Here is a 26,029-nt window from a genome sequence, read left to right as displayed (position 1 = left end):
ATTAGTAAGAGGATTATAGTCGCGTGTACGATCGATGAGATATAGGATTGGCCAAGATCGAAGAGATGCGGTCAATGTAACGAATGTCCGCTTTTCGTGTTCGCTAGTACATCAAGTTCTTACTCTGGATATAGCTACTTAGAAGATTAAATTTTTATGCGTATTTATATCCGAGATAAAAATTGATGAAAGATGTTATGTTTTACATGTGGGATTTTTATGTTTAATAATATTAGGATAAAAAATTTTTATTATGTTTTTTTTAATCTTTCTGTGTAAAACTCGTGAAAAAAATGTACATAATTAAAAAAATATGCACACGTGTACGTGTTGGAATACCATACTTTATTTAGGTGGCATTATACTGTTTTAATGTTGCATTTTTATTAATCCAAAAAAATTAGTTTAAATAAAAATCTTGTTCTTTCTGACTTGTAACAAATAAAGGGAAATACCAACAGAAATAGCCTTTACTGTTAACCGTAGCATACACGCACGATGAAATCACAAGATTTGTAGGGCATTTAAAATGTCGACTGGATGATATAGAAGTCGCATTCTTCGTTCTATCATCTTTCGGGGTTTCTTAATATTAAGACCGAGACAAAATAAAATTTACAACGAGATTGCGACATTTAGAAATCTTTAAGATGCAATGCTGAAGCATCTCTAAATATAGCAAATATATTGTTATACAATTAAATATTATTCAATGTTAACTCCTTTCAACGAAATTAATGTCTTTCGTTTCACTTGTCGTGTTACCGGCTAAACCCTCTAGCTCTTTCGTCGTCTATCTTTTAATGGTCACTAGCTGCGGGGGGTAGTTCACGATCGCAAGCACGACCGCCGTCTCGATTAGGCGAAATGGCTATGAGAGAATTCACGGCATGTGGCGCAATATTGCCACGTGTAGATCACGTCGTGCCAGGTCGAAGAAGGCGGAGGTGGCGGCCAGGTTGTTGAGTGGTGGTTTAATATACGCTATGAAGGACGCGTACTGTATATTATATATACTCATATATAACATACACGTTATAACGTGTAAAACGATATTGTACTTTACACCGAAATCTCATCAATTTTATATAATTGCAATCATGTTTGCGGTAAAGAACATTGTATCATGGATAGAGATTATTTTGTACTTTCCAAAATTGTTGCTGTATTTTTCAGTAATTAAAAAGTATCATTGCAAGTACCGTGCAAATGTATTGTTGTTTATTTAAAAAAAAACGCAATAATTTAAATGTGCCGCGTTTGTTTGAGATTTATTCATAATTTGTCATGTTGTTCACGATTTATCTACGTGATTTTGCGGAATAATAATCTCTAAATACATATCACTGCTAATCGAAAGCAGACAATTCGCGCGTGTCATAGATAAATCGTTACTAGACATTAAAGTGGATTGTCCTTAAGCGGATAGATACACGTGTCGGATAGAACATGTGAGAGTTTCATTGTTCAACAATTACGTGATACATGACCCACATTATTCAGGAAATCTCTTACATCTATGTTAATCGCTGAAACATAACTGTATAATTCCATTGATACTTGATGTAAAAAAAAATTTAATTTTGATCTTTTTATATTTTTATACTTTTACACCTAGTCTTTATATATCTTGTTTTATACATTATGTTCTCTTTTGTTATATTTAATTTCTAAATTAATTAGCACACTCTTATATATAACATTTATTTTAAAAATTACGCATCTAAAAGCATATTACAAGAAAATAATTTATAAATACTGTTTATCAAACTTTATCAATTTATCAAATGATTGACAGACTTTTGCAAATTGAATACACTGTCGTGTGTAGATTTTAGTTTACGAAAACGCATCTCGCGCTTGACTTTGAAGCTCGCGAGGACGACGCGGCGCAACTAGACTAAAAGAGCATCTACCCGAAATACCTTGTAACATTCTCTAGGTGCGCATGTACACACCAACACATCCACATGTCCGCAGAAATTTCCTGTCGCGTTAGAGTACAAAGCCCCACGACGCGAAATTTATTTAGGGCTCGCGCTGCACAATTTGCTACGAATTCGCCGCGACATGCGCGCGCGCGCGCGCGTCTGGAAATTCACCCTCTCAGCAATAGGTTGAGATGAAGTGGGATTAACCCGTCCAGATTTTTCAGACGATGCAAAAATGTTTAAAAAAGATTCGTGATAATAATTACTACGAGAAATATATATTAAATTATATTAAATTATTATGAATATTGTATCGAGAAAGATCAACTTTCTTCAGATACATTACATTAAATTTTATGTGAATTATAGACATCGATCTACATGTATTATATAATAGTGTTTATAATATTGTATCCAGAGTAAAAATATGTTGATTTCAATACGGTTTTTATTTTCGCTTTTGTTGAAGAACACATACGTGCACGAAAAAGCGTTATAGAAAATGGATTCTCAAAGCTGCCTTCAAATCTTTCTAAGTGTTGAACCATTGTGCTTTCAATCTGTCGATTCAATTTGCTCTACTCCGGTTTATGCTGTCACGCAATGTCTGATAACGACACTGGCAATAGGGGTGTGTACACGTCCGATGCAGTTTTACCCCGTGTCCCTCCTTATCCCATCTTTATGTCTCTTCCATTTTGCGCGACGTACAGCAAATTAGTTCGTTAGGTGCGGGTTGCAATGTCTTGCATAATGGATTCCCGACGTGAGCAAGACCCTTTCATGTCTATAGTCGGTTCAGCCATCTACTCGACCAATTAGCTCGCCTTGACACAAACACGGCAGTTGCGTAAATTATTGCACCGACATGAACATCGCGCTTTGATAGAACTGACCAAGCATGAAGAATTATTTCCCGCGTTTGAGCGGTTATCTTTACTTTTGCTTTTATGAGACTGAAAGTTAAAACGCGTTAAAAAATATGTCAAAGATCTTCTTATTAAGATTTTGTTTTTATTTATTTTGCCTAATTGATCTTTTATGAGCGTTTTATTAATTTGCTAGAAAATCTGCTTATGCATTTTCTTCTCTTTTAAATTGAAATACACGTGTAAACCTAAATTCGTGTATTACTTGTGGTATCCATGTAGACTCTAGATAGCTGCGCAATATATAAGATATGAAGTTTATCGTACGCGCGAAACAGGGCTGCGGGAAATGGATATCTATGTTTATCGTCCTATCTTGCGACTATAACACAGTTGTAATATAGAAACCGCGCGTCTCTTGTAATATTGCTGCGCGTAGACCGTATTAGATCCATTAAATTTGCAAAATGCTTAGGCCATACACCATCATCGCGTAATAAATCCAATGCTCCAAGATTCACGTTAGCACAAGTGCAACGAGCCCGACAAAAATTCGAGGGTTGATTCACCTTTAGACCTAGGCGCATCGCGCGTTTATGCCATTCGTACATTATGCATACCGGCAGTATAAGGTCGGGAACACGGGTTGATGATACCGCAGTGTGTAGACGTTTAAACGATTGCCGCTTCGCTTTTGCATGTGCGGCTTTGTGCCAGATAAGACTCGCGAGCACGCATTCTATCACAAACGCAGGGATACCTACGTACAGCGCGTATCGTACTATCGAGGGTAATAAACGTAACCGCTTGCGGAATCAATTCACACAAGTCGAACCAGGCGTCTTGCCTTCCGTGAACACCAAGATTAGTAAACCGAGGCGAATTTGTTTCGCGTATGCAATTAGCAGTTTCCGTCGCGCCCGCGCCACGAAGCGTCATTTGATCTTTCTGAATGTAATTCGAGATTTCAATAGCGTGTACGTACACTGATTCCGCGCTTCGAAATTGATATCATTTCAATGAATGTCATGCATTTTGCGTCAGCAATGGCCCGCGTGGAATCTCGTATTTACCACGAATCGTGTTTTACGTCAATATATGGAGCGGGAGAACATGACTAGGGAGAATATGGTCGGTGAGTTCGCTGCGTATTTGATTTCCCGTGTTTTATTTAGATTTTTTCTCATTATGCCTGGCCGACGTTTTCTCGCAGAAAAGCTTCTTTTTGATGGAAAGATTATATGTTATCACAGCGCGCATATTTTGCTTACAGTGGTTAAAAAGCAGTTTTCTCAAAATTAATTTTAGCATGTGTATTGTCTATTTTTTTATTACATTCTAGCTTTTCTCTATTTGTGTGTGTGTGTGTGTGTGTGTGTGTGTGTGTGTGTGTGTGTGTGTGTGTGTGTGTGTGTGTGTGTGTGTGTGTGTGTGTGTGTGTGTGTGTGTAATGCTTACATAGAAACTGTACGTACTCCACGTTAAAAAATATTGCAAATTCTATAAAAATAGAAATTACATGCAGTTTTTATTGTTTAAATAAATAGTTTTATTTTAGCAATATGCAAAAGAGGGACAATAAATGCTTTGTATGGCAAAAAATATTAAACATTCGACACGACTGACTATATTATAGTATGTAGTCCTGTACGCGCTCCGATATCGCAAAAGAGTCTTTTTTTTCCCCCTAACACGCCACTATAATGGATATGGAAATCATATTAACGTCAGGTGATGGTATAATTCAGTTTGTGTCGAAATTTCTGAATATTCTGTTTACGCCGATACTACGCTGATAAGCATTATTTACAGTATCTTTATCATAAGAAATTGTTTCTTTTATTACTAAAAGAATTCTGATATTTATTAAGATAAAAGAAGTAATATCCTCCAATTTTTTTAAACATTTTTAATATACTTACATCTGAATATATGACTTATAAATTAATTAAATTTTCTGAAGTCAAAGATTTGAAGATAGATTTATACAATTTAAATGATTAATTTAATATATCTGTATTTTAAGAAATAAATAATTTGATCATAATTAATTACATTTTATACAAAAAAGAATTGATAGAAAGAAAATTCTGTTCAATTATTTATTACAATTATTTAGTTAAAAATAAATCAAAATTCAGAAATGTAATTTGATAGATTTGATTTCTCTTACATCTCTATATACATAAATATTTTTATACATCGATTGAATTCACAAATTATATTATTTTTGCGCATATCTACTAATTTTTTTTATTCCTATTACTAATATATTTTATAGTTGAAAAAGGAACGAAAGCATAAAGATATTTTCAATATATTGTATCGAAAATTGTAGAATATAACAGACCTTAACTACTCGCACATTGTTTTGTAACTACTCGCACGGGCAAAAGCTAGAGATCTCCTCTAATGATTTTGCATTTAAGCAGGGTGGTGAAAACAATTTTGCGGTAATGTATTCCTTAAGTAGCGTTACAATTATCCAAACATACTGTTTGGCAAAATATACTATGTCCTCCTAATTTCATCAAAAAGTTAAGTGCTTTGCGCGCTGGTAATTTCAGTGTTAGTGCTTCTATGTCGATACGCGGTTTCATGATAATGCGAATAATATCGTGCAGCAGGAAGAAAAACATGTTTTGTTCATTTGCCACATGCATGTGGATTATACATATCGCAATTTGCATACAATACGCATTAGGAAGTTTGTATAAACAGTAAATATGTTCAGATACGTTCGCATTACTTATCGATATCTTTGGCAAGCGATGTCCTATCAAGATAGCCCCTTTTGCATAGCTATAGAAATTGCTAGCTATAATTCTGTAGATAACAATGTAGCTGCATATTCATGAAGGCGCTCTACAAAATGCAATCGCCATTTATCTGTCGTTATATGGGAATTCAGAATTTCCCCAAATCGCCGGCGATTTCAAAAATCGCAAGTGATATCGCGTCGAAGCGGTAATGCGCGGATTGCTCTGAAAGTAGATAAAATTCCGAAGTAAATTAGTCGGAGTAAATTAAACTAGAGATTTCTCGATGTCCCGAACGTTTTGAATACGAAATATTTATTCAATCGCGTGCGACCTCACGCTTTCTAAATAAGCTATGACTGCAGAGAATCTAGTTTCGCCGGGATGCTTTTACATGATATCCACGTTCCGCAGACACCGGCACAAGGGGGATTCCGAAACGACGCCTCTTCCTTTCCGTATTCCCAATAGTAGAAGATTCCACGTACAACCAATCGCATATATGTATACGTACAGCAAGTGTATAAAACTTTCTTGCTTTAACAAAATGCGTACTTCAATTTTTGCAAAACTTAACACAAAATGCGGATAGAGAAGAGAAGAGAAGAGAAGAGCGAAAAAGGTCGAAGGTGTTTTGTCAAATTTGGGGCAAGATCTTGTGTTCGCATAGTATACTAATTTGGTATGCATGTCGATGAATATTGATGAACTCTTTCGATAGCGAAGCTTATAAGCATAAATTAAACTTCGATCATTTTCGCAATATTGATGAGCTTGTAACTATCGCTGCTACACACATACCCTATTCTAGAAACTTTGTTGCAAAATCAGAGGACAGCATTTTCATGCAAAAAGTATAAACTTGGGTTTATGCGCGCGGTACTTTACTACGGTATTAAGCTACTGTGTTTATAAATAACACAGCTCGAAACTTTAATGTTTCTGCTTTTGATCAAGTTCCTTTGTTGTGAGAGAAATACCTTGCTTTGAAAGAAGGTACAATACATGTTTCGTTACTTCTTCCAATAGCTTCGCTTATCCAATGGGATAATTGTACCTGGTGCCGTTCGCCTCTTTTGTAACTGTATTCTTGAAGAACTCGAACTTTCACAATTTTAAACTGTATTAAAGTTTTTCAAAGACGTTTGTATCAGAACTGTATTTTGCAATTAAAAAAAAAAGAAACTCGCTTTGTGATCGATAATTTTGCTGAATGAAAATACTCGGCGTGTTTTTTTTTCCGGTTTTCTTTACACTAATATACTATTTTCTTTCAACGTCCAGATGCATCGAGTGCGGAAGTTCCACGCTTAAATTGCGTTCTGCGAAACGTGTGATTAAAACAGGTAACGCGATACGTCAACCGTATTTCACAACAATAAACTCTGGAGATTCATTTTCAGATATGTCGTATCGAGTGACACCCGAAACTACTGAACACGTATTTCAACGGGCGCGATATCATATGGCGTATATATTTTCCCCGAGCTAAGTGCTGTTCGTAGTGTAAAAGCGGAATTGATGTATTACGCCGACTGGCACATTCCAATTCGCGTCGTGGCCGTGGTAATGCTTGCGGTGTTTCGGACAGCTCCCATTGCACAGCATTATGATCATGACAGAAACTCGAGCGCATAATTCCGCATACTTGCGCGTCTTGTCTGGCGTCTGGTATTATCCGCTATCGGACAGGCCTGATATGATGACTGATGGAAGTCGGCCTATTCGATTTGTCCTGACGCGAAGGAGGGACAGTGAGGAGGGGTGAAAAAGTGGAGTGGATCGCAATTACGGAGCTTCCGCCGCGACGTCCGTGGCATCAAGCGGGGAATTACCTCGTCTCGGCCGACAATTAGTCCGGTTTCGAACTCTCTCTCTCTCGTTCTCTCCCTCTCTCTCTCTCTCTCATTCTCTCCCTCTCTCTCTCTCTTTCTCTCTCTACCACCGTAACCGCCCTCCATTGTACGGGAAATCTTTTGCCGAGCCTGCGCGCGGCAGAAATAGGATTACCGTCTCTTCCCCTCGATTCCCTTAAATCTCATTTCGAACGGACGTGTCTTTTCCTCTATTTTCTGTGGCCCAATCCTCTGCCGAAGGGAGTTTCGTGGCAAGAACATTAACCTCGATGTTGGACCACGGTTCTTACATCTTAATCTCTCTGGTTAAATTTATATATGAATAGCCATGTTAAATGTTTAACTTTTCACGCTACTCTCCTACCGATATCAATTATTTCGCAGCAAGAATCTTCGTCGTTAATTTCTTGTCAGCGCTAATGAGTTTATGCACGACAGAGTTTTATCATTAGAAAGACGTACATTGAAATATATAAACGGCAAAGTTTATTTCGCTGTTGACGGCACTGTGCAGCACGGAAGCTATTCTCTGACGTGTTTGCAAAGTTTAGAAGCTGGAGCTGTCTTCTGACAATCACAGTAAACGGAAGAGGAAGTCGGTGCGACCGGCAAAGATCCTGGCTGTTCGAGAACAACTAGTTACAAATGATAAAATAACAGTTCATTTAATCTCTCGTTCGTGCATTTTGTTAATTGAAGAGAATCAGCATTGTTTCTTGGTAAAGTAAACTTTGACTATTTTCCTTTCTCATTCATGCTTGTTAGAAAAGGTGAACCGTCCATTTTCGTGATTATTTGATAAAATTACATTGATTATTTATCTTTATTATTTTAAATATTCAACTAGTATTTTGACAAATTTGTAATTTATCAAACTTCTATGGGTTAAAAACTTTAAAATTCTAATATTTTTTAAGAGTTCTAGATAGCAAGAATTTTGTCAAAAAATTATGTTTTTAATAGATTCTGATTGAAATAATTATCACCAACTGTTATATAACAAAACATGAAGTTGACACCTCTACTTTCGAATGTCTATTTTCTTTTTACTCTCTTTCATCAAAATTTCTTCTGAAACGTGTCAAGAACTCTATTCTTTGAGAAATCAATAGAATTCTCTCGGTTATGTTCACTAAAAATGTCATGCGTTAATGTCACAGAAGCCGTGCAGCTTTTCTATTCTGTAATTGTCTGTTTTGCTGAAATATTGCAGCAAGTATATTGCTGAAACGGCAAAGAATTTAATTAAGCATCACCCTCTTATAACATGCGATCAATCGTTGATGCTTTAAGACTACATCCGGTTAATTAAAGCTATTAAAATGTAGGATTCGGAATAAAGGATTCCAGGAATCTCGAGAATTTGCTCGCGCTCTTCGGTTCATTCTTCCGCGTGGAATTTGTTTTATCGCGCACGGCTAAACTACTCCCATAAATTACTTTCTCCATGCGATCAGATAATGTCCTCAAATTCACGCGCAGAACTTCCGCCGTAGATCAATCTCTTCCCCAACCTCCGCTGGTTGAATGGGCGACCGTGCGACTCACATTACTTCGAGAAACAGCGTAACATTGCGCCAGATTTCGAAAACAGATCGTTTCGAAAACTCGCGAGACAGATCCCCCTGCCCACAGCTTAAACCCGTTATGATAATTTTTTGTTTTCAAGCGTATATCTTTAAACTTGTTTCAAACATTAAAAATCAAATAATATTATTTTATTTAATAAAATCCTGAATCGCGATCTTAAATTAAATTAAATTTATATGTTTAAATATAAGATTGTGCGCGAATATGAGACGGCAATTCTACTAATAGTAATAAATTATTAATAACATATAAGATTATGAGAGGTTTATAAATTTATGTATTACAAATCTTACAATCGACTTTTTAAATATTTCTGTTATTTTTTTGCAACATTCTATAGGTTTAATACACATTGCATGTGCACTTGTGCCCATGCATCGTATGTGAAAAATTAAATTTCAGATCGACCGAAGCTTTAAAAATTAAACGTGGTATGGATGCGAAGCTAAATTATGTATCATGCAAATGTGTCTAAATGGAACGGTTTGAAAATAGATAACCTCTGATCGGTATATTCGTGGAGAGCAATAATCAACAATTCATCTCTCGCTATTTGATGAGGTGTGTCAGAATGAAACTCAAGGCGAACGATGAGCAATCGATGGCCGGTTATTTACGTTTCCATCGGAGGAAGAGCGAGCATAAAAATGCTACAAAAATGCGGGGACATGTGGGAAACACAAAATTTCCATCGCGCCGCGTGTAAATGCGGTACGGTCGGAAAGAGACGGATATATCACGGTAGACGGCTACCACGGAAATTGCCCACCTGCCCGGTTTCCACGATCTCTTCATCCCTCGGTCGCTATTTCGACACGTAGATATATGATAAATCGAAGTGCATCGAGGTACTTTCCCATCCAGAGGAGAAGATATCATGCAAACGTGCATTGGATATTTTATCTCTCATTATTTTCACAAAATATATACTTTCATAATTAACAATTGCTATTAAAATGATGTATTACAGTAATATTATATTTACATTATATCCAATAAAAACAACGGAAGGTACCTATGCTGTTGTGGCTACACATTTTCATTACATGTTTCATGTTTTCGCCTACTGCAGATAATTTAATTCTTGAAATATGAATAATGAAATGTAACCGCTCAGGTCAGTTACAGAAATTCACGAGTGAATAAATATGGTAGTTTCTTTATTCCCTCAAAAGTAACAGGCAAGTCTTTTTCTCTGACGTGAAATAGAAATCCTCAACTTTTTTAGTGTACCTACTTTTAATTAATATGCCATCACACAGGAAAAGAAAGATAAACGATCTTATTAAATAATGAATGTATAATAGCAAATTTTTACTGTAATTAAAAAAAGAAATTAATTAAATATATTTCTAGACTGCACATGAAATGATTGTAATACAGTTTTATAATTACTTCTTCAATTTTTACACGATGTAGAAATATAATTGTAAACAGCACATTCACAGCGTATTACACAAACGCGTATGTTTGCGCATATATTCTTTTTTTTTTTAATCTTATATTCGAGTAATATTTTCTTTCCTAGTTGTTTCTGATTATTTTAGGAATTTTCTCGGAGACTATTTTAATAACCTTAACCATTTTAATAATACCGCTTTATGCAGCTTGCTAGTATCGCTTCCATCATTACTATTCTTCCGACTAGTGGACGTAGCACTGGAAAATATCGATTCTCTGTGGAAATCATCTTAATGCCGACTGGTTGGTTTTGAATTAAGGTCAATAACCAAGATAGATGAGGCTTATGAGATAGATGGAATTTCTCTGCGGGATATTTGTAGACCACTATCTTCTTATTTTCGCCACATCCACCTTATTTTCTCACATCCAACTGTCTACTTAGTTAATCTTGGCATTTCCTTTTCCTTTCAATTAGTTCTCAAGCAATTGAATTGATGATAATGCCGTTATACTAAATATGTTTATTGAAATGCTGCGTAGATGTAACATATGTGTATATAACAGACTTGTGCAATTAATATTTCACCGGTCAACAATATCAATAATTATCCCTGCTTCACTGTTATCTTATGAGTGTGCATGTAACAAATAACGTATTTTAAAATCTGTTATGCTGCAGAGATAACAACTCAAAGTTTCATTTAATTTAATGAACATTAACTTAATTAAAATTCTCGTAATTAATCTAATTTAATTTTACAGAAATAATGGTACACACATTGTTAAAAACTGAAATTAATTACTATGTAAAATTTTTAATTTAACAAATTAATACACGTATAATAATTGTGGATATTAAATTTGATTGAAATAATTTAGCGTAATGTTAAAAAGAAAATCTATGTTAAAGATAGCTGTTAGGTGAAGAATGTACTGGCACGCGCGTTCTGTCGCATTACATGGATAGACCATAGGTATAAAGATAGAAATTAGGAGCGGTCTAAAGTTTGATAATTAAGAGAGCACTACTCGCTAGAGTGGTTTGTAAGTTACGATGGAGTGCGCGTGGTTTAGCTACTGTTATCTTCTATATACGTGATACTCGAGCGCCACTGCATCTTAACTTCGACCTTCGATCCGGTCTCTTCGTGGTCCTCTCCGCGCTCCTTGGCTGGCGCAGTTAATGCCACTCCTATCCTCTTAAGATATCGCATTATCACTAAGAAGCTTTCCGCGCAGGACGCAAACTCTCCGCAAGTATAAAAGTGGATCGGATTAAAACTTAACGTGGATCTTCGCATAATTGCATTTCTAACAAGCACACCCATTGCAACGAGGTAACGGTGACCTTCCTCAATTACATGGAACTCTATTAAACCAAGTGTCGGGTCGGGCAAATCCCTCTTGTGGCGAAAACTCGTTACAAAGGAACGAATTACAAAGGAATTAATCGATACATTAAACTTCTTATAGCTCTTCATAATTGGATCGTTTTATTAAATAATTTCATTTACGTAATATATCGATTTATCGTATACTTTTTATTCTTATAAATATTTAAGAACGACGCTGTACCAATCGATGAATTCTCGCAGTCTGTTGTGAACAGCAATTGCGTTGAGGCACGTCACTTTGTTTAAGTTCTCTTCACACCCTGCGTCTATCCATTACCTGCTTTCGGCTCTATGACTCTATCGCTCGCAACTTCTGACTGAAGCTCGACGGTTCGTTGAAGTTAACCAGAACTTATACCTAGTTTATGCACCTGTCTCTTCCCTCTTATAACCTCTGTAAACGTGGCTGCGGTCTTTGCCGCAAGCTGCTATTCCTGCGAGCGCGAGATTGCAGCCGCCGCACCATAGAATTCGCAACCTGGGGTACCGTCGAAGGACGTATCAGGTTTACGCACCGCTGGTATCATAATACCAGGCACAATTCAATATAGCTAGCGCATCTTCTATTAAGATCTGTCAGTAACGAGCTCAACTTTCGGCGACCAATTATCGCGCGGGATAAATTTTAATGTAAACATTCTAACCATATTAAATTCATGAATTTTGTGCATACAAAATATTACGTCTATTAATACGTGAGCATATACAATTTTGCTTATTAATTGTCTAAGCAAGATTATGAAAAAAATTTTAAAAACTATATATATACTATACATATATACTCTAGATATCGGGACGAAATTATTGTACAAATGGACATGTCTGGGATGAACAAAAATGGCCATTCATTTTTGTGTATTTTTATTACGTTTATTTGATTTATTTGAGCATATAACTTTGCAGAACAAAGTGATAATGCCAAATTAGTTAGGTTAGTTATAGAAAAAGTTATTCAATAAAGTTACGAATAAAAATAACTCTGTATCGATAAGATACGCTGGGATGTTTCTTGTAGTAGGAAACATGTAATAGATACGATATAACTGAAAAACTGTACGATTAAATTATCCTTCCGAAAAATAACAAACGTATATTTAGATCGAACAAAAATCCGACTACGCTTTATTAAGAATCAAATGATCGGAAGTTTGAAAAAAAAAAAAACAAATTATCCGTTGAAAAATTGGATAGGTATTTATTTTCTGTTCATTTTCGTACATTCCGATAATAGTCAGATTTTTATTTGATCTAAATATCCGTTGGTTACGTTTTGATCTGCTAATCCGATCATTATTCTTTAGAAATTTTTCTCAGTGTAAACTAAATATAAAATCAATGTGATTTCAAACATATAATAAATTTAGCATTATGTTTATTCTACTTATGAAAATAGCACAAATGTATAATTATCTTTGTCGCGATTTTAGCCGTTTTGCGTTAGTTTACAATTTACCTTATTAATATTATAGATTTATTAATAAATGACGAACAAAACTCTTTAGTTGCGCGATATAGTATTGTATATAGTATTCTTGGCATTCTACGTAAACTGTAATCAAATTTCGTTTTCGTTTTCCAGATAATTCACGGCGTACACATCGAGCCAGCGCACGAAGTAAAGAAACGTAGCATCAGTCAGCCAGTTCGCATTCTGCTATCTTACGACGAGAGCGTCTTTAGGTAAGTCCGTACATACGTGTTTCCACGAAATTCAACGGTATTTGTCGACGGGCATGGGAAATTACGGAGAGTTACGGATCGACTATATCGGAGTATAAATCGAGTTCACCTTGCAGCACAGCGAATTGCCGCTAACTGTCTTAAGCGGCAATCTCCTACGAGCAATCGAAAATAGAGGAATGCTCAGTTCTAATTTGGTTTATTCGCGAATTCGGATGTTCTCGATTGCTTTCGTGTGACGTGGAAAAGTTATCAAGATATCTAAATAAAAAAGAGTTTTGGATAATATTCCTTTTCATATTTTAAACGTCACGGAAGAAACGATTAAAAAATTCAGCATCCCTGAAACGAAAATAATGCAAATTTTTTAGTACATTTTAATTACATTTTTCGGTGCTATCTTCTAATTTCTAGGAGATCGTGATACGTTATGAAATTATAAAATTGTAAGGAGGAATAATTTTGCCGTTTGGTAGAAATAATTTGGTGGCACGTAATTAGGTTAATATGCTCCGTAATTTCTTCTTCTCGCGACAATTAATCTCCTGTACGCGTCTACGCTCGCAGTTCACTCGAATAAATACGGGTTTTTTACGGACGTCTCGTCTTGTCGTCACGCTTACAGTGGGTGTGTCCAATCCGCTACGCATTTTGTATAACGCACAATGGGATCTTTCGCGCGGAGCTCTAATTTAGTAAAGTGCTCATAAATATTTTCTCTGCCGTTTAATTTTCAAATGGTGGCAGAAATTAGCTCGGCCATCGCGTAATATACTTTTGTTACTGTACGACACTCTCGAGTTACCTGTCGCTTACTCGCGTCGTGAAAAGAACATTATAATTCACTTCTCTCGCAAGGACAATTTCCTATCTGTAATTGTCGCCATCTCTGCGGACGTTATTTTTAATTTTTTGCGTGAAGATTACTGTGCCACTATAAGCGCTCCTCAGACATTTCCATCGCGAATGTATGATCGCATTTGCCGTTTTCAAGGAATCTACCTCAAATCGAGAAAGGTATATCGCCTACGAGTGAAAACTCCATTGCGAGGTTCGATATTGCCAGGTAATGCCTTGAAGAGCTACGCTAATGGAACCCGAGAGTCTCGAGACGGCGAATTTTGCACAGTTATTATTAATATTTGTATTATTCTCTGTAAAGTACTGTTACTCTTACTGTTATTTCGGTTATTTCTCGAGACACCATTTTGAGAAATTTAGGGACGTTGAAGATAATCTCTATCGCATCCCTTAGTGTCTTCTCCCGCAACTGCGGAAGGTAATGCGTTAAGGCTATAATAGCTGGAAACATGATAAGCAAAGATATCGTTACCGCTTCAAATGGCAATTCCGTGGTAGCTAATGTGAGGCATAATATCGGAATGGTGTATGACGTTACTACTAACGCTGTAGTAGTATTTATACATTAATAAACGATCGCCTCGCCTGAACCGCAGTATCATACGATGTCACGATACATTTAACTTAAAAACAAAAAAAAAATTGAATTAAACCATTCTCGTATCGCCGTTCTCATTATCATAAATTAAAAAAAATACCTTAACGTTGTTTTCAATAAAAAACCGCGACAAGATTTATAATAAGCGGGGAAATAAACTTTGTTTTATTTTGCAGTTTCGTTTCTCCGCGACGCTGTATTGTGTGTCATCTATTTTGACGTAGGTTTATCGTCACGCAAACGGCAAATGTCTAGAGGCTTATAAAGCAATTATATTTTATTATCTTACCCGGCCGTTGCTGCAAAAGCAAATAACCCCGCATCAACGTTACGTAGTTAGCCATCTCGATCCAACGACAATTTCTGGAAACAATCGTTTTCGCTCGTGCACAGCGCGCGTGAAACGTGTATAGCGTCGCGTTTCGATACTCGCACACTCTCAAAAACATTTCCGTTCTCGCGCGATCATCGGATATGTACTGGCGTACTGGCGGTGTCGTGAAGTGCAACGCGGCGACGTAACCGTTACGAAACGACTATTGCGAACTCCTATCTCGCCGACGATTCACAGACCATTGACCCGTTCCTCCAAGTTTGATGCGGTGCATATATAAGCGGGGCGCTCTCTTTCTCTCTCTCTCTCTCTCCTTCCTCGTGTTTTGTCGTCGCGAACGTATAATTGTATCGCAAGAGTGACGCCATATATTAACGATTCACGATATCTCGCAGCAGCTCGGCTGGAACGTCGTCGCGTTACGCCAGTTACGGTAGGACGGGGATCTCTCCGCTGTGCTTGCTGCCAAGATTTCTTAGCGCTTAGGTTCTTTGCACCGCGCGCGTGCGGGGATACGTGCATCACGCGGAGCGGAAGCGTAATCCGGATAAGTGCGCGATGCATTCGCGTGTTTCATTATCCCAAAATTACACTAGCGCTCTCTCCGCGGCAGAAGGACCGACGGGGTGCCTCGCCGGGATACTGCAAAAAAAGAGATGCAGTATTCCGAGTTTTATTCGACACGATTGATAGTCGAGCAATGGCCGCGGAGATTGAAACAGCTCGGGGCCGAGATAATGTTGGTAGCCGAGGGAGGGAACATCTGAAGTGTGTCATTTCACACGGCGATGACGTGAATCGCATAAGATTCAGTTTAAAGTGCCGACCCCGGCGATAGAGCAACTTTTAACTTTCAAGACTGAAAGTTCAACAGTTGTTAAATGCCTTCGTGGCACTCGGCGAAACTTTTCGAGTGTCGGCGCCGGCTCCTCGTAAGTTTCTACGCATTGCATTAACCGCGCGTCTTGTTCCTTGGATTCCTTGGACGTGTATTCGTCTACAAACAGGATCTTAATTATGCACAAAAGATTTTTCAACGTGCAGTCGGTTTTCGCGTAAATATTGTATAATACCGTTTTAACAGCATCGTTGAATATGACAGTTGTGGCTGATACTTAAAGGATCTTTCGGAAAGTCAAACTTCGTAGTCGTTTGACATACTTTTAATTATTTCTTTTAGTCTCATTGCACTCTTTGATTTGTATTCAACAGATACCGCTTCTTTCGCCTTCAAAGTGCAGGATGGCATTTCTAATTTTGATATGTCATAAAGTAGAAAAGCCGTGCCACGTATCCCGATAGTAGTTCAAAAGTCGGACTGACACAATCGCGTTGCGAAGCAACGGCGTGTACGCATGTACAAGTCGGGCCAACACTTTCCGCGAGATAAGGTCACGTCGCGTTGTACAGGTGCGCGACACTGTGTCATTATGCACCTCTTCCTGTATGCCATTATACCTGCGACCTGTGCACATCGCGGCGGAATCTTCCTGTCTGTGCACGCGTAGAGGAGCATTGACCCGTAACGGCATGTTGATTTCACTTTCCACGATGCGCGATGCCCGTCGAATATTTACGATGTTAGTTAATTATCGCTATCGTGGTAATAATATCCGCGTAAAGCGAAATACAGTTTCCGGGGACATTTATTGTATTAATGAAATAATAAACGATATCGCTCCTACGAAAGGTATTGTCTCGATCTAATAAACGAGAAATAACAGCATCAGATATAAAATTAGAGAAATATTGCACTTGATGTAAATTTATTCTTGATTCTTATCTCTATAATTATATGAATTGCAAAATCTGTTGAGAAATAGATACGAAATGATACAACTATAAATTGAGAAATCAACTACTTATATTAGATGTCATGACAAAATTTGTGTGGAATTCTACATTTTTAACATTTTTGAATAATCCCTTTGAAATTGAAAAATATATTTTGTTGAAAAATTTTATGATACATCCATGCATCGTTAATAATACCACGTATAGCAGTTCTTTAAAAAGAGTTATGCATATAAATCCGTAGCATTTTCAATATTATTCATCTGTGGCATTTCTCATTTTTATCTCAGTTTTTGAACAAATGCCGGTAATCATTTTTACATATCACATATAATGTATAATTAATAATGTATAATTTACGTATAGCTGTCAAATGTGCGACAAAATCTTTAAACATATCGCTGGAATGAAATTAACTAAATTCTGAAAGGTGTTCATATATTCATGTATCACGAGAACAATGCGCCATTAGACTTATTGAAGATTGAAAATTCTCATCTGATAGAATAAAATGTTTGTTACCGTGTTCCTGGATGCGGTGTTATTAAACGATTCGCTCGCGAACTGGATGAAAAAATTGCGAGCAGCGTGGAATAATAACGTGCAAGCGCAAACAGCAAATTAATTAACGAGTCGAAAGTTAAAATGTGACTAGATGGATGTTTCGAAAAAAAAAAAAAAAATTACCCTTTCGCGCGAGAGTGCAACATGGAGCGAATTTAGCTGTGACTACTGCATTTGGCTGGATAATAGATACATTAACTCGTGGCATTTTACGTGCCATTTTATCCATCGAAAACCATGCTGCCAAATTCAATATGTTTCTCTTTTACCAGCGAATCGCCATTTTATCACATACGGCATGGATCCGTGCCGTTTTCTCGGTTTTATTCGATAACCTCGGTTATTAACTCCTCGTCTGTTTTTCATATTCGGCCACGTTTGTTATTTGCGGGTCGACTCGGTGAGCAATATCTGCGTCGGTGATTACAATCGGCAATATTTTTTGTAGGACGATACAGTTATATCATATTGATACAGCACTTGCGAGTATTGCACATCTCCCGTTGCGGACGTAGACTATCCGCAAATAGTTGAAATTCGCGATCGTATGCGTGCACGGATTTTCCGTTTCCGGATATATTACGACCTGATCCGATCAATTTCTGTTACATATGCTTTACATAAATAGATGCGTGGACAGGCAGAAATATATGCTTGAGGAATTAATCCTCTCATGCATTTAAGCCTGTGATGTATTCGCATCTATTTCCTGCTGCTATCAGCTACATATCAATGATTGGTCTTTATATCGAGTTTTATTTCAGTAAGTATCTAACATCCATTTCCATCAATGTATATATTACCTTTAATCTCAATATAATGTAGGCTTTATCTTTTCTTAACTGTTTTCTAGAGTTAAGAATTAGAATTGATAGAAATGAATGTAAGAGAGTTCAGATATCTTTATTTCAAGTTTTTTTCATTGATTCAAATAAAAAAAACATAATTATGCAGGTTGATATTTAATTGAGCGAAATGCGCTTAATTTTCAACAAATTGCAATGTACTCGAATTTTGACTGTCCTTGCTTTCCTCTTGTAATTAATAGCGGTTTCTCGTTGCCGATAATTAATCCCGTATCGCCCGTATGCGGACTAAATGAAAAAAAAAAGGCTAGAATTAACCGGCGAGGAGAGATCCATCGATATTGTCGCTATTCGACCGTGGGGCGATTCCTCTCGGGAGATCATAGCTGGCGAGCCATCCCACAGAAAGCGGCGAAATTTTCACCGTGTAGCGTCCAACAAAATTTGGCCGCGCGCCAGAGAAACCGCAGTGATGTTGTATAAAAGCTCGTTCGCAGTTACGCGGCCTTATTGAATTTCGGCATCGGTATCGACGCTGGAAATGGAGCTCTCAATCTAGGGGTTTATCCATAGCCACACGTATGCTCTTATTTTCCGGATACAATCATTGAATACCGCGACACGAATACTTGGTGCCGATATAAATCATAAAAGAGGTTAAAAGTGAAAAATTTATGAAACTACTGAAAGTGGAATGTATTACTGTCTTAAAAGCGGTATAATTTAGAAAGGTACAAACTTGTAAGACAAACCCCGCGAGCACTTCTCAAGTATGCGCAAATCGCGGACTTGCAATTTATTTTAACTTTAGTAGTAACGCTAGATAAAGCGGAGTGCGCTTAGCTCAAATAAGAGATGGCCATTCGCATGAACTTCTACGTTAATACTGACACGCTAAATATAGTCAATATAATTGCATGGTCATATTGAATTCTCTTTGTAATGCTACAAAGGTATATTGACATATTATCTTTGACAACTTGTGAATGTGTGTATCAGGTTTAAAAGTTTTCTTGGGTTTACATTATTTGTATCAAAAGATCACCTGTCTTTGTCATCAATAACGAATATTTCCTTTCATTTAACTTCCTATGATTATTTTAGTAGCTGCTCTTTCAACGTTGGCCTTTCAACTCAACTGAACCACGCCTGTAATTTGTCTTTCTAGTCTTGCATGCAATAGCAGTTTTATAACTAGATTGAAGCCAGCTTACTGTTCACGGAAACTTGAATTTGTTAATGGAGATGAGTTCTCAGAATATAACGAAGCGGAAATCGTAAATTTACTCACTTTCGAAAATCACATGAACCAATTTAAACGTCTTTTAATGACTCCTTGTCTTGATTAAGTATTATTCATCTTAATATTGATTATTTTAGAGGTAGAGAGTTTGGAGTATCACACTGTTTTTGTGTTTCCGCTTTCAACAGAACGCAGTGTTCCAAGTGGGAAGTTTTAGATCGATATTGTTACTTTTTTAAAATTAAACTTGGAATCGCAACTCATATCAATATTTGCACACTCGTTGATATAACTGATATGATATACATGATATAAAATACTTTATGATTGTTTTTTACAAAGAAATTGGGAATATTAGTATCAAAATATTGTTTAAAAAATTAATTAAAAAATAAAATATTCTCCGTGTACATCTATATTTATGCGATTTGGAAAAATAAGATTTTTAAGCAATATAAACGTACGCGCGCGTGAAAATAACTTTCTTTTTTAAAAATAAATTTATAAAAAAGTGTTCTTGTTATAATAATGATATCGTTTTAAACAGAGTTTAACGGAGTTTAATCTGTTAAAACAATTTTAATCGTAAAACGATTTGTAATAAATAAATTCTTGTTACTGGATGAAAATAAAGTTGTTTTTAATTAAAACATTCCTGTACAAATAATGACAAAAATGTTTATTGTTAATTTATTTGCGCATCAATAATTGTCAGTAAATATGTCTTTTTTTCGTTAAAGCATATTATTTAATTACTTTTCGCAAAAAGTTGATAATTGTCTTTAAATATAAGGTTACTAATGTAAGAACTTTATCCGTGCATGATGTACAGAAACGTTTGTTCATGTGTTATAATGAATTTGCAACGCGCGTGGCACAGTCAGCTAGTTTCTCACGAGCGCGGTCATTCGCAATGAAAGTGTAGAAAACACGGTAAAGGGAGAGAGTCTGGTAATTTTGTGCCCTTTGTGCTCGTTCCCATGTGCATATTTATGTGCTCCTACCCAAGTGGCGCTTCATCAACGGGTTCCAGTTAGTAACAATTTCTGAAACGTTAACATTCTTGCCTCTGCATACGAAAACAAGTACTGTGATACTGATAGTTTGCTTGCTGCACGGCTAGCTTCCTTTATCCACGTCCTCATCTCTAATTCATGTAGAAAAACTGGGTAACGAACAATAGCATATAAATGCGTGCTGATATATGTATGCAAATTAAATAAAATTTTATTTTCACACTTTAAATTTATTAAAGTCTCTTTTCACAATGTTTCAAATATTATTATATTTCATAGAATTAGTTTGAACTGTATATAAATTACAGACGATTATTAATTAAATTTTTGTTAGCGTTCATAAATACTATAATGATCATTTACGATTAAAGGATCTTTGATTAAGTTTACAGGTATATTACTAATAATAGTAATCAATTGGATTATTATTGAATAGAATGCAAATGTACATACTGTACGCTTGTATGAATGCTTTCTACATAAGAAAGTTTTTGATAATATTTCTTAGGAGAAACCTAAACTCGAGGAACTTTCGTTAAGGGCGAAATTTTTTCATAGAACTTCTATTATAAAGTTGTTCGTTGGAAGAAAACTTTCTTCTATAGGTGCTAATGGATTATTTTTTAATTTATCTTATGATTTATAAGATGTTTTCTTCTTAGCGCTTTAATCGTAAGCGATATACTTATAAGAATATATTTCTTATTTAAAATCAATATTTAATTTATAATCAATATACAATTAAGTTTAATTTTTTTTAAGTAAATTACTGTATTTTAATACATGTATATATTATATTAATGATATTATAATTGCTAATTATTATTATTATATATTAATTTAGTGCAAGTTTTTCGAATCGTAATACCTTTTCGCGATAGTGCCGAAAATACCATAAAAAATTGCTAATTTTTTGCTTTCACTGTTTGCCACTTATATATCTAGATAGCTACATGCAACAGAGACCGATGCCAGAGGCCATTTATAAAATATTAGCGAGGTGACGTTTTTCAAAGCAACCAAGTCCATGTGTAGCGCATGCACAAGCTTTGCCCGTTTCTACGTCAAAGGTCTCACCCTAATTGGTTGTTTGCATTTGCACGCGTAAATTGTACATTGCGCTCTCTCTCTCTCTCTCTCTCTCTCTCTCTCTCTCTCTCTCTCTCTCTCTCTCTCTCTCATCCTCTTCCCTCCCTCTTGCTTTCCTTTCTCTTTCTTCTTCATCGACACGCTATCTACGTCATCTTTCTTCCAGTAAATGTTTGCCTTGTCGTAGCTTTGTGCAGCAACAGGCCAGAAGATCTTCGGTTGACATTGTGTAAATTTACCGATTCTACTTGTCAATTGTAAAATAAACATGAGGTCTAAATATTTAATATGCTTACCGACATGACTTGGTAATGAGAGTTTATTGTTATAACATACTTAAGGCTTCGTAAAGTGTCGTTTATCAAGAAAAATAGTAAATTAACGAGAAGTCTATAGTTAAATAAATAACCTTATGTTATGTGTTCAAGCAAAATTTTGAGCGGTACTATTTCAGTTGAGTATATTATATAAAAGATCTTTTCTTTATGCACATGCATTCGCATTTCATTTGACTCGTGCATTTTTCTCGCATAAACTTCACGAGAAAGAGAATGAGTTACGGAAAAATTATGGAATTACGGGTCTTTATAAGTATTCATAAAATAACGTATGTACATAAATTGAGATAAATTGAGATGAAAGAATGTAAAACATTAAAATTGTTGGTCATGTAAGCTGCACAAATGCTATTGAGTTACACTGAAAAAAAAAGTTGTTAATTTGACTAAATTTTCCAACCGAATTAAACTTTGTCCATTTAAATATTCATATATTTCAACTAACTATAAATACTTGAATTGAAATTTGTGCATTTAAGTTAAATGCGTCAATTCTCGAACTGGCAAAATTTTAATTAATTAAATTTAGTTGGAAAATTTTGTCAAGTCAACAATATTTTTTTCTCAAGTGTACAGATCGGAGACTCGATATCAATTTCTTTTTTTGCAAAATTAAAATTGTGCAATTAATTACACAAATTACAGAACAATGGCGGCCTCTGACAAGTCTCAGACAAGTCTCTGAATAAGTTATTGTGCCGTCAGTTTATCGCATTAATCAAGGGAAATCGATTTATACTTGCAGTCCATGTCGATGTCGCGGACTTCTACGTAACCATCTCCACAGAATATTGAATTGTATACATGTATATAGCTTAAATTGGAATTTAGAAATTACGTTACTTTCCCAGTTCTTCGCGTAACTATCGTATAGATCTTTATCTATCGTAGAACCAGTCTCGCCGGCTTCTACGCTACTAATGAACAAAACTTTCCTCTTGCTTTTTTAAACAATACTCTCTCGCTGCTAAACTTCGTAACGAACTTCGGCAATCGCTTTATCCCGTAGACGAGAGGGTGGCTGTGTATTAAGAGACTTTTGCGAATACCGAAGGAATGTGGGGGTACACGGGGAAAGACTTGCGCACGGAAACGGAAATACCTTTTGAAGCTTTAAATGCTGAGGGAACGGTGCGGGTCTAAAAAAGGAGTGAGCAGAAGGCATATCGCACTTGTTTGTTTGCAAATAAATTTCATTTCAGACAAAGGTACATATAAAGCGTTTGATTGAGAATCTTTATTACTGGATCTATTAATCTGCTGATATAAAAATGTGTATAATAAACGTTTTAAGTGACAATTTTCAAATACATACATCGTAAGATTTTTCTTATTGTTATTATGTAATACATCACTTTTACTTTTAATATATTTTTTAAATATGTGATTACACACACACACAAAACTCGAAATAAAATCTCTGCTTTTATAAATTGTAAAAATTTCCTTTGTTAACCTTATTTCAATTGGCTTTAAATTAGAGTAATTTGTCGTGAATTTTCAATAATTAAATAATTTTGTAGCTTGAAAGACGACGTTTCAAATTGAAACCGATAAAGTGGACGACATCTTTTGTATACATAATGAAGAATTTCACGAGTTAATATTGTCTTTCTAACTTGACGAATACAATATAAACGGCGAATGAGAGTATTCCCTAAGGATGTTCACATTTTCTGCCGACTAGAAAACTTGTTGTAGAGCGCAAATTATTTTAATCTGATTTTAGAAACATGTTTTGTATTTTACTACTTAACATATTTGCATATTTTCAAACTATTACGTGTATATATATATGTGTGTGTGTGTGTGTGTGTGTGTGTGTGTGTGTGTGTGTGTGTGTGTGTGTGTGTGTGTGTGTGTGTGTGTGTATTTTATGTTGACGAAAGTAAAACTTATTTTTATAGTATTTTCATTGATATAAATTCTTTATATGCATCCATGTGAAGAAATTATATATACATAAAAGAATATAGTCTATAATCTTTTTAAAAAATTATTGTCACCGATGTGAAGATAATTAATATGCTTCGCGCGTTAAATAAAGATAATTGTTTTAAAAGGTCAGATTAGAACCAGAATAGATATTATCATTTTCTAAATTACATTTCTAAAATACATTTCTGAAATCTTTCAGAACAAACGCATCTTGAATCTCTCCACGGTCTTTGCATCATAAAGCTCTTCGTTATTCGCGCATATCTTGTTAGCGAGAGAATCACGTACGGCCGCCGTCGGCGTTCGTTAATTGCCGTAATTGCAATAATTAATTCGATTCATTCCCAGCTGCGTCTGATTAATTCGGTCCCTTCGCTCTCTGCACGCAGCCATTCGTTCCAGCCGGTGCGTCATCGTCATAAACGTGCTTCGAAATTTCGTCGTTCAGAAATGAGGAAAATGCTGCAACGCACTTCCGTTTGAACATTTTTTCACCATTGCATTACATATGGATTTATACGCGAGATCAGAAAGTACCAGTTAGAAGAAATTAAAATTTAATGTAAAATATTAAATATCTGTAATCTTGGAATTTTTTGCGCTTTCACGTACATATTTACGTAATATTATGTGAAAACAAAATAATTTCTTCGATTGCGATACACGAAAAGATAATGATTTTTACATTGAATTGCTAATACATGAAGGCTAGTGTAAATTTTCAGCACGACATAACACATTATTTACAAATAATCTTGCACGGCAATGAAAGAAATTCTTCGCGGGACACACTGCATCGACGATTGTGTGTTAGACGTTACCGCATTGGTCGCTGCGTTTTTTTATTCCCATGCCATTCAACTTGACTTTTGCCGCGTGTGAACACTTTCACCGCAATGAATGCTCGGAAAGCGCGGCAGGACGATCCGGTATTACGAAAGTGCAGTCGATAGTGCACTTGGCGCCGCACGCATGAATACATCGCATACAAAGTTTATCGCGCAACAATAAATAGAAATTGCAAAAAAAATATTATTTAAATTGGTGAATGTGACTTTAATTCCACGAATAAGATTTATGGGAAAAAACATCGTCGAGATTTAATATTTAATTTATTTTACAATTAGCAATTAAAAATATATATTAATACGAACTTACGTACACTGATAGAAAAATGTGTTGTATTTATTACTATAATTGCATAGTAAAATAATTATTGTTAGAAATATTGTTTATATAGTAATTATTATTATAACATTAGAATAATAACAATATGTTATACTTTAAAGCTGCATAATTTATAGTACAATTTTTTCATAATTCGCATCACTATACGTATACGGTTTATTATTACTAATATTATTGTAATAATTTAATGATATTCATGACTATAATTATTCTACTATAAAATTATAGTTACAAATGTCACTTTTTTTCATATCAGTGTCTTTCATGAAAAGCGCTTTTTTAAAATTTCGTTTAAACGAGTTGTAAACGTTAAACGTAATGAAAGATGTAAATAAATAAAGATTTAAATTTCTGGTTTTATTATTTTAATTTGTCTGAATTTCTCGTCAACATTTTGGCGGAAATTATGTGTTTCTTCTTTTACGGATATGTAATTATGAACGTCGAAATGGAGCACTTGTACGTGCTGCGGATAAATAATTCCAATTCAGTTTGTAATGCGTGCGTTCGCGCTTTATTCACTCCAAACATTAAACGAAGTAGATAACGGAATCATTGAACGCGCAATTAATTTGCGTAGATCGATGAATTTAATATCATCGCTGCTAAATAATGGCTCATCGTTTAAAATATTAAACACATAACTTTTCAACATGTGAATGCTAATGTAAGAGCCTTACGTAGGATCGCTAATATTGGGGTATACGATTGAATTTTGCGTTAATATTTTATAATCAAGCTCGGGATTGTATTGCGCCATATTTTCACGAAAATGGT

At 35.6% G+C, this 26,029-nt stretch overlaps 1 protein-coding gene across 2 annotated transcripts in view; it reads left to right on the top strand.

Annotated features, from left to right (window-relative positions):
- Positions 1-26,029, top strand: part of LOC105833563 (leishmanolysin-like peptidase) — a 265,922-nt gene that overhangs the window by 119,512 nt on the left and 120,381 nt on the right. For both annotated transcript variants that reach the window (XM_036287491.1, XM_036287497.1), the window contains one exon: positions 13,383-13,483. In XM_036287491.1, the coding sequence (XP_036143384.1) occupies positions 13,383-13,483 (101 nt within the window). The remainder of the gene's footprint in view (positions 1-13,382; positions 13,484-26,029) is intronic.

The sequence above is a fragment of the Monomorium pharaonis genome, chromosome 1 (genome assembly GCF_013373865.1).
Source record: "Monomorium pharaonis isolate MP-MQ-018 chromosome 1, ASM1337386v2, whole genome shotgun sequence".
In the NCBI taxonomy this organism is placed as follows: domain Eukaryota; kingdom Metazoa; phylum Arthropoda; class Insecta; order Hymenoptera; family Formicidae; genus Monomorium; species Monomorium pharaonis.
The sequence above is the reverse complement of the archived record's forward strand: the minus strand, read 5'-3'. Positions and strand labels throughout refer to the sequence as shown.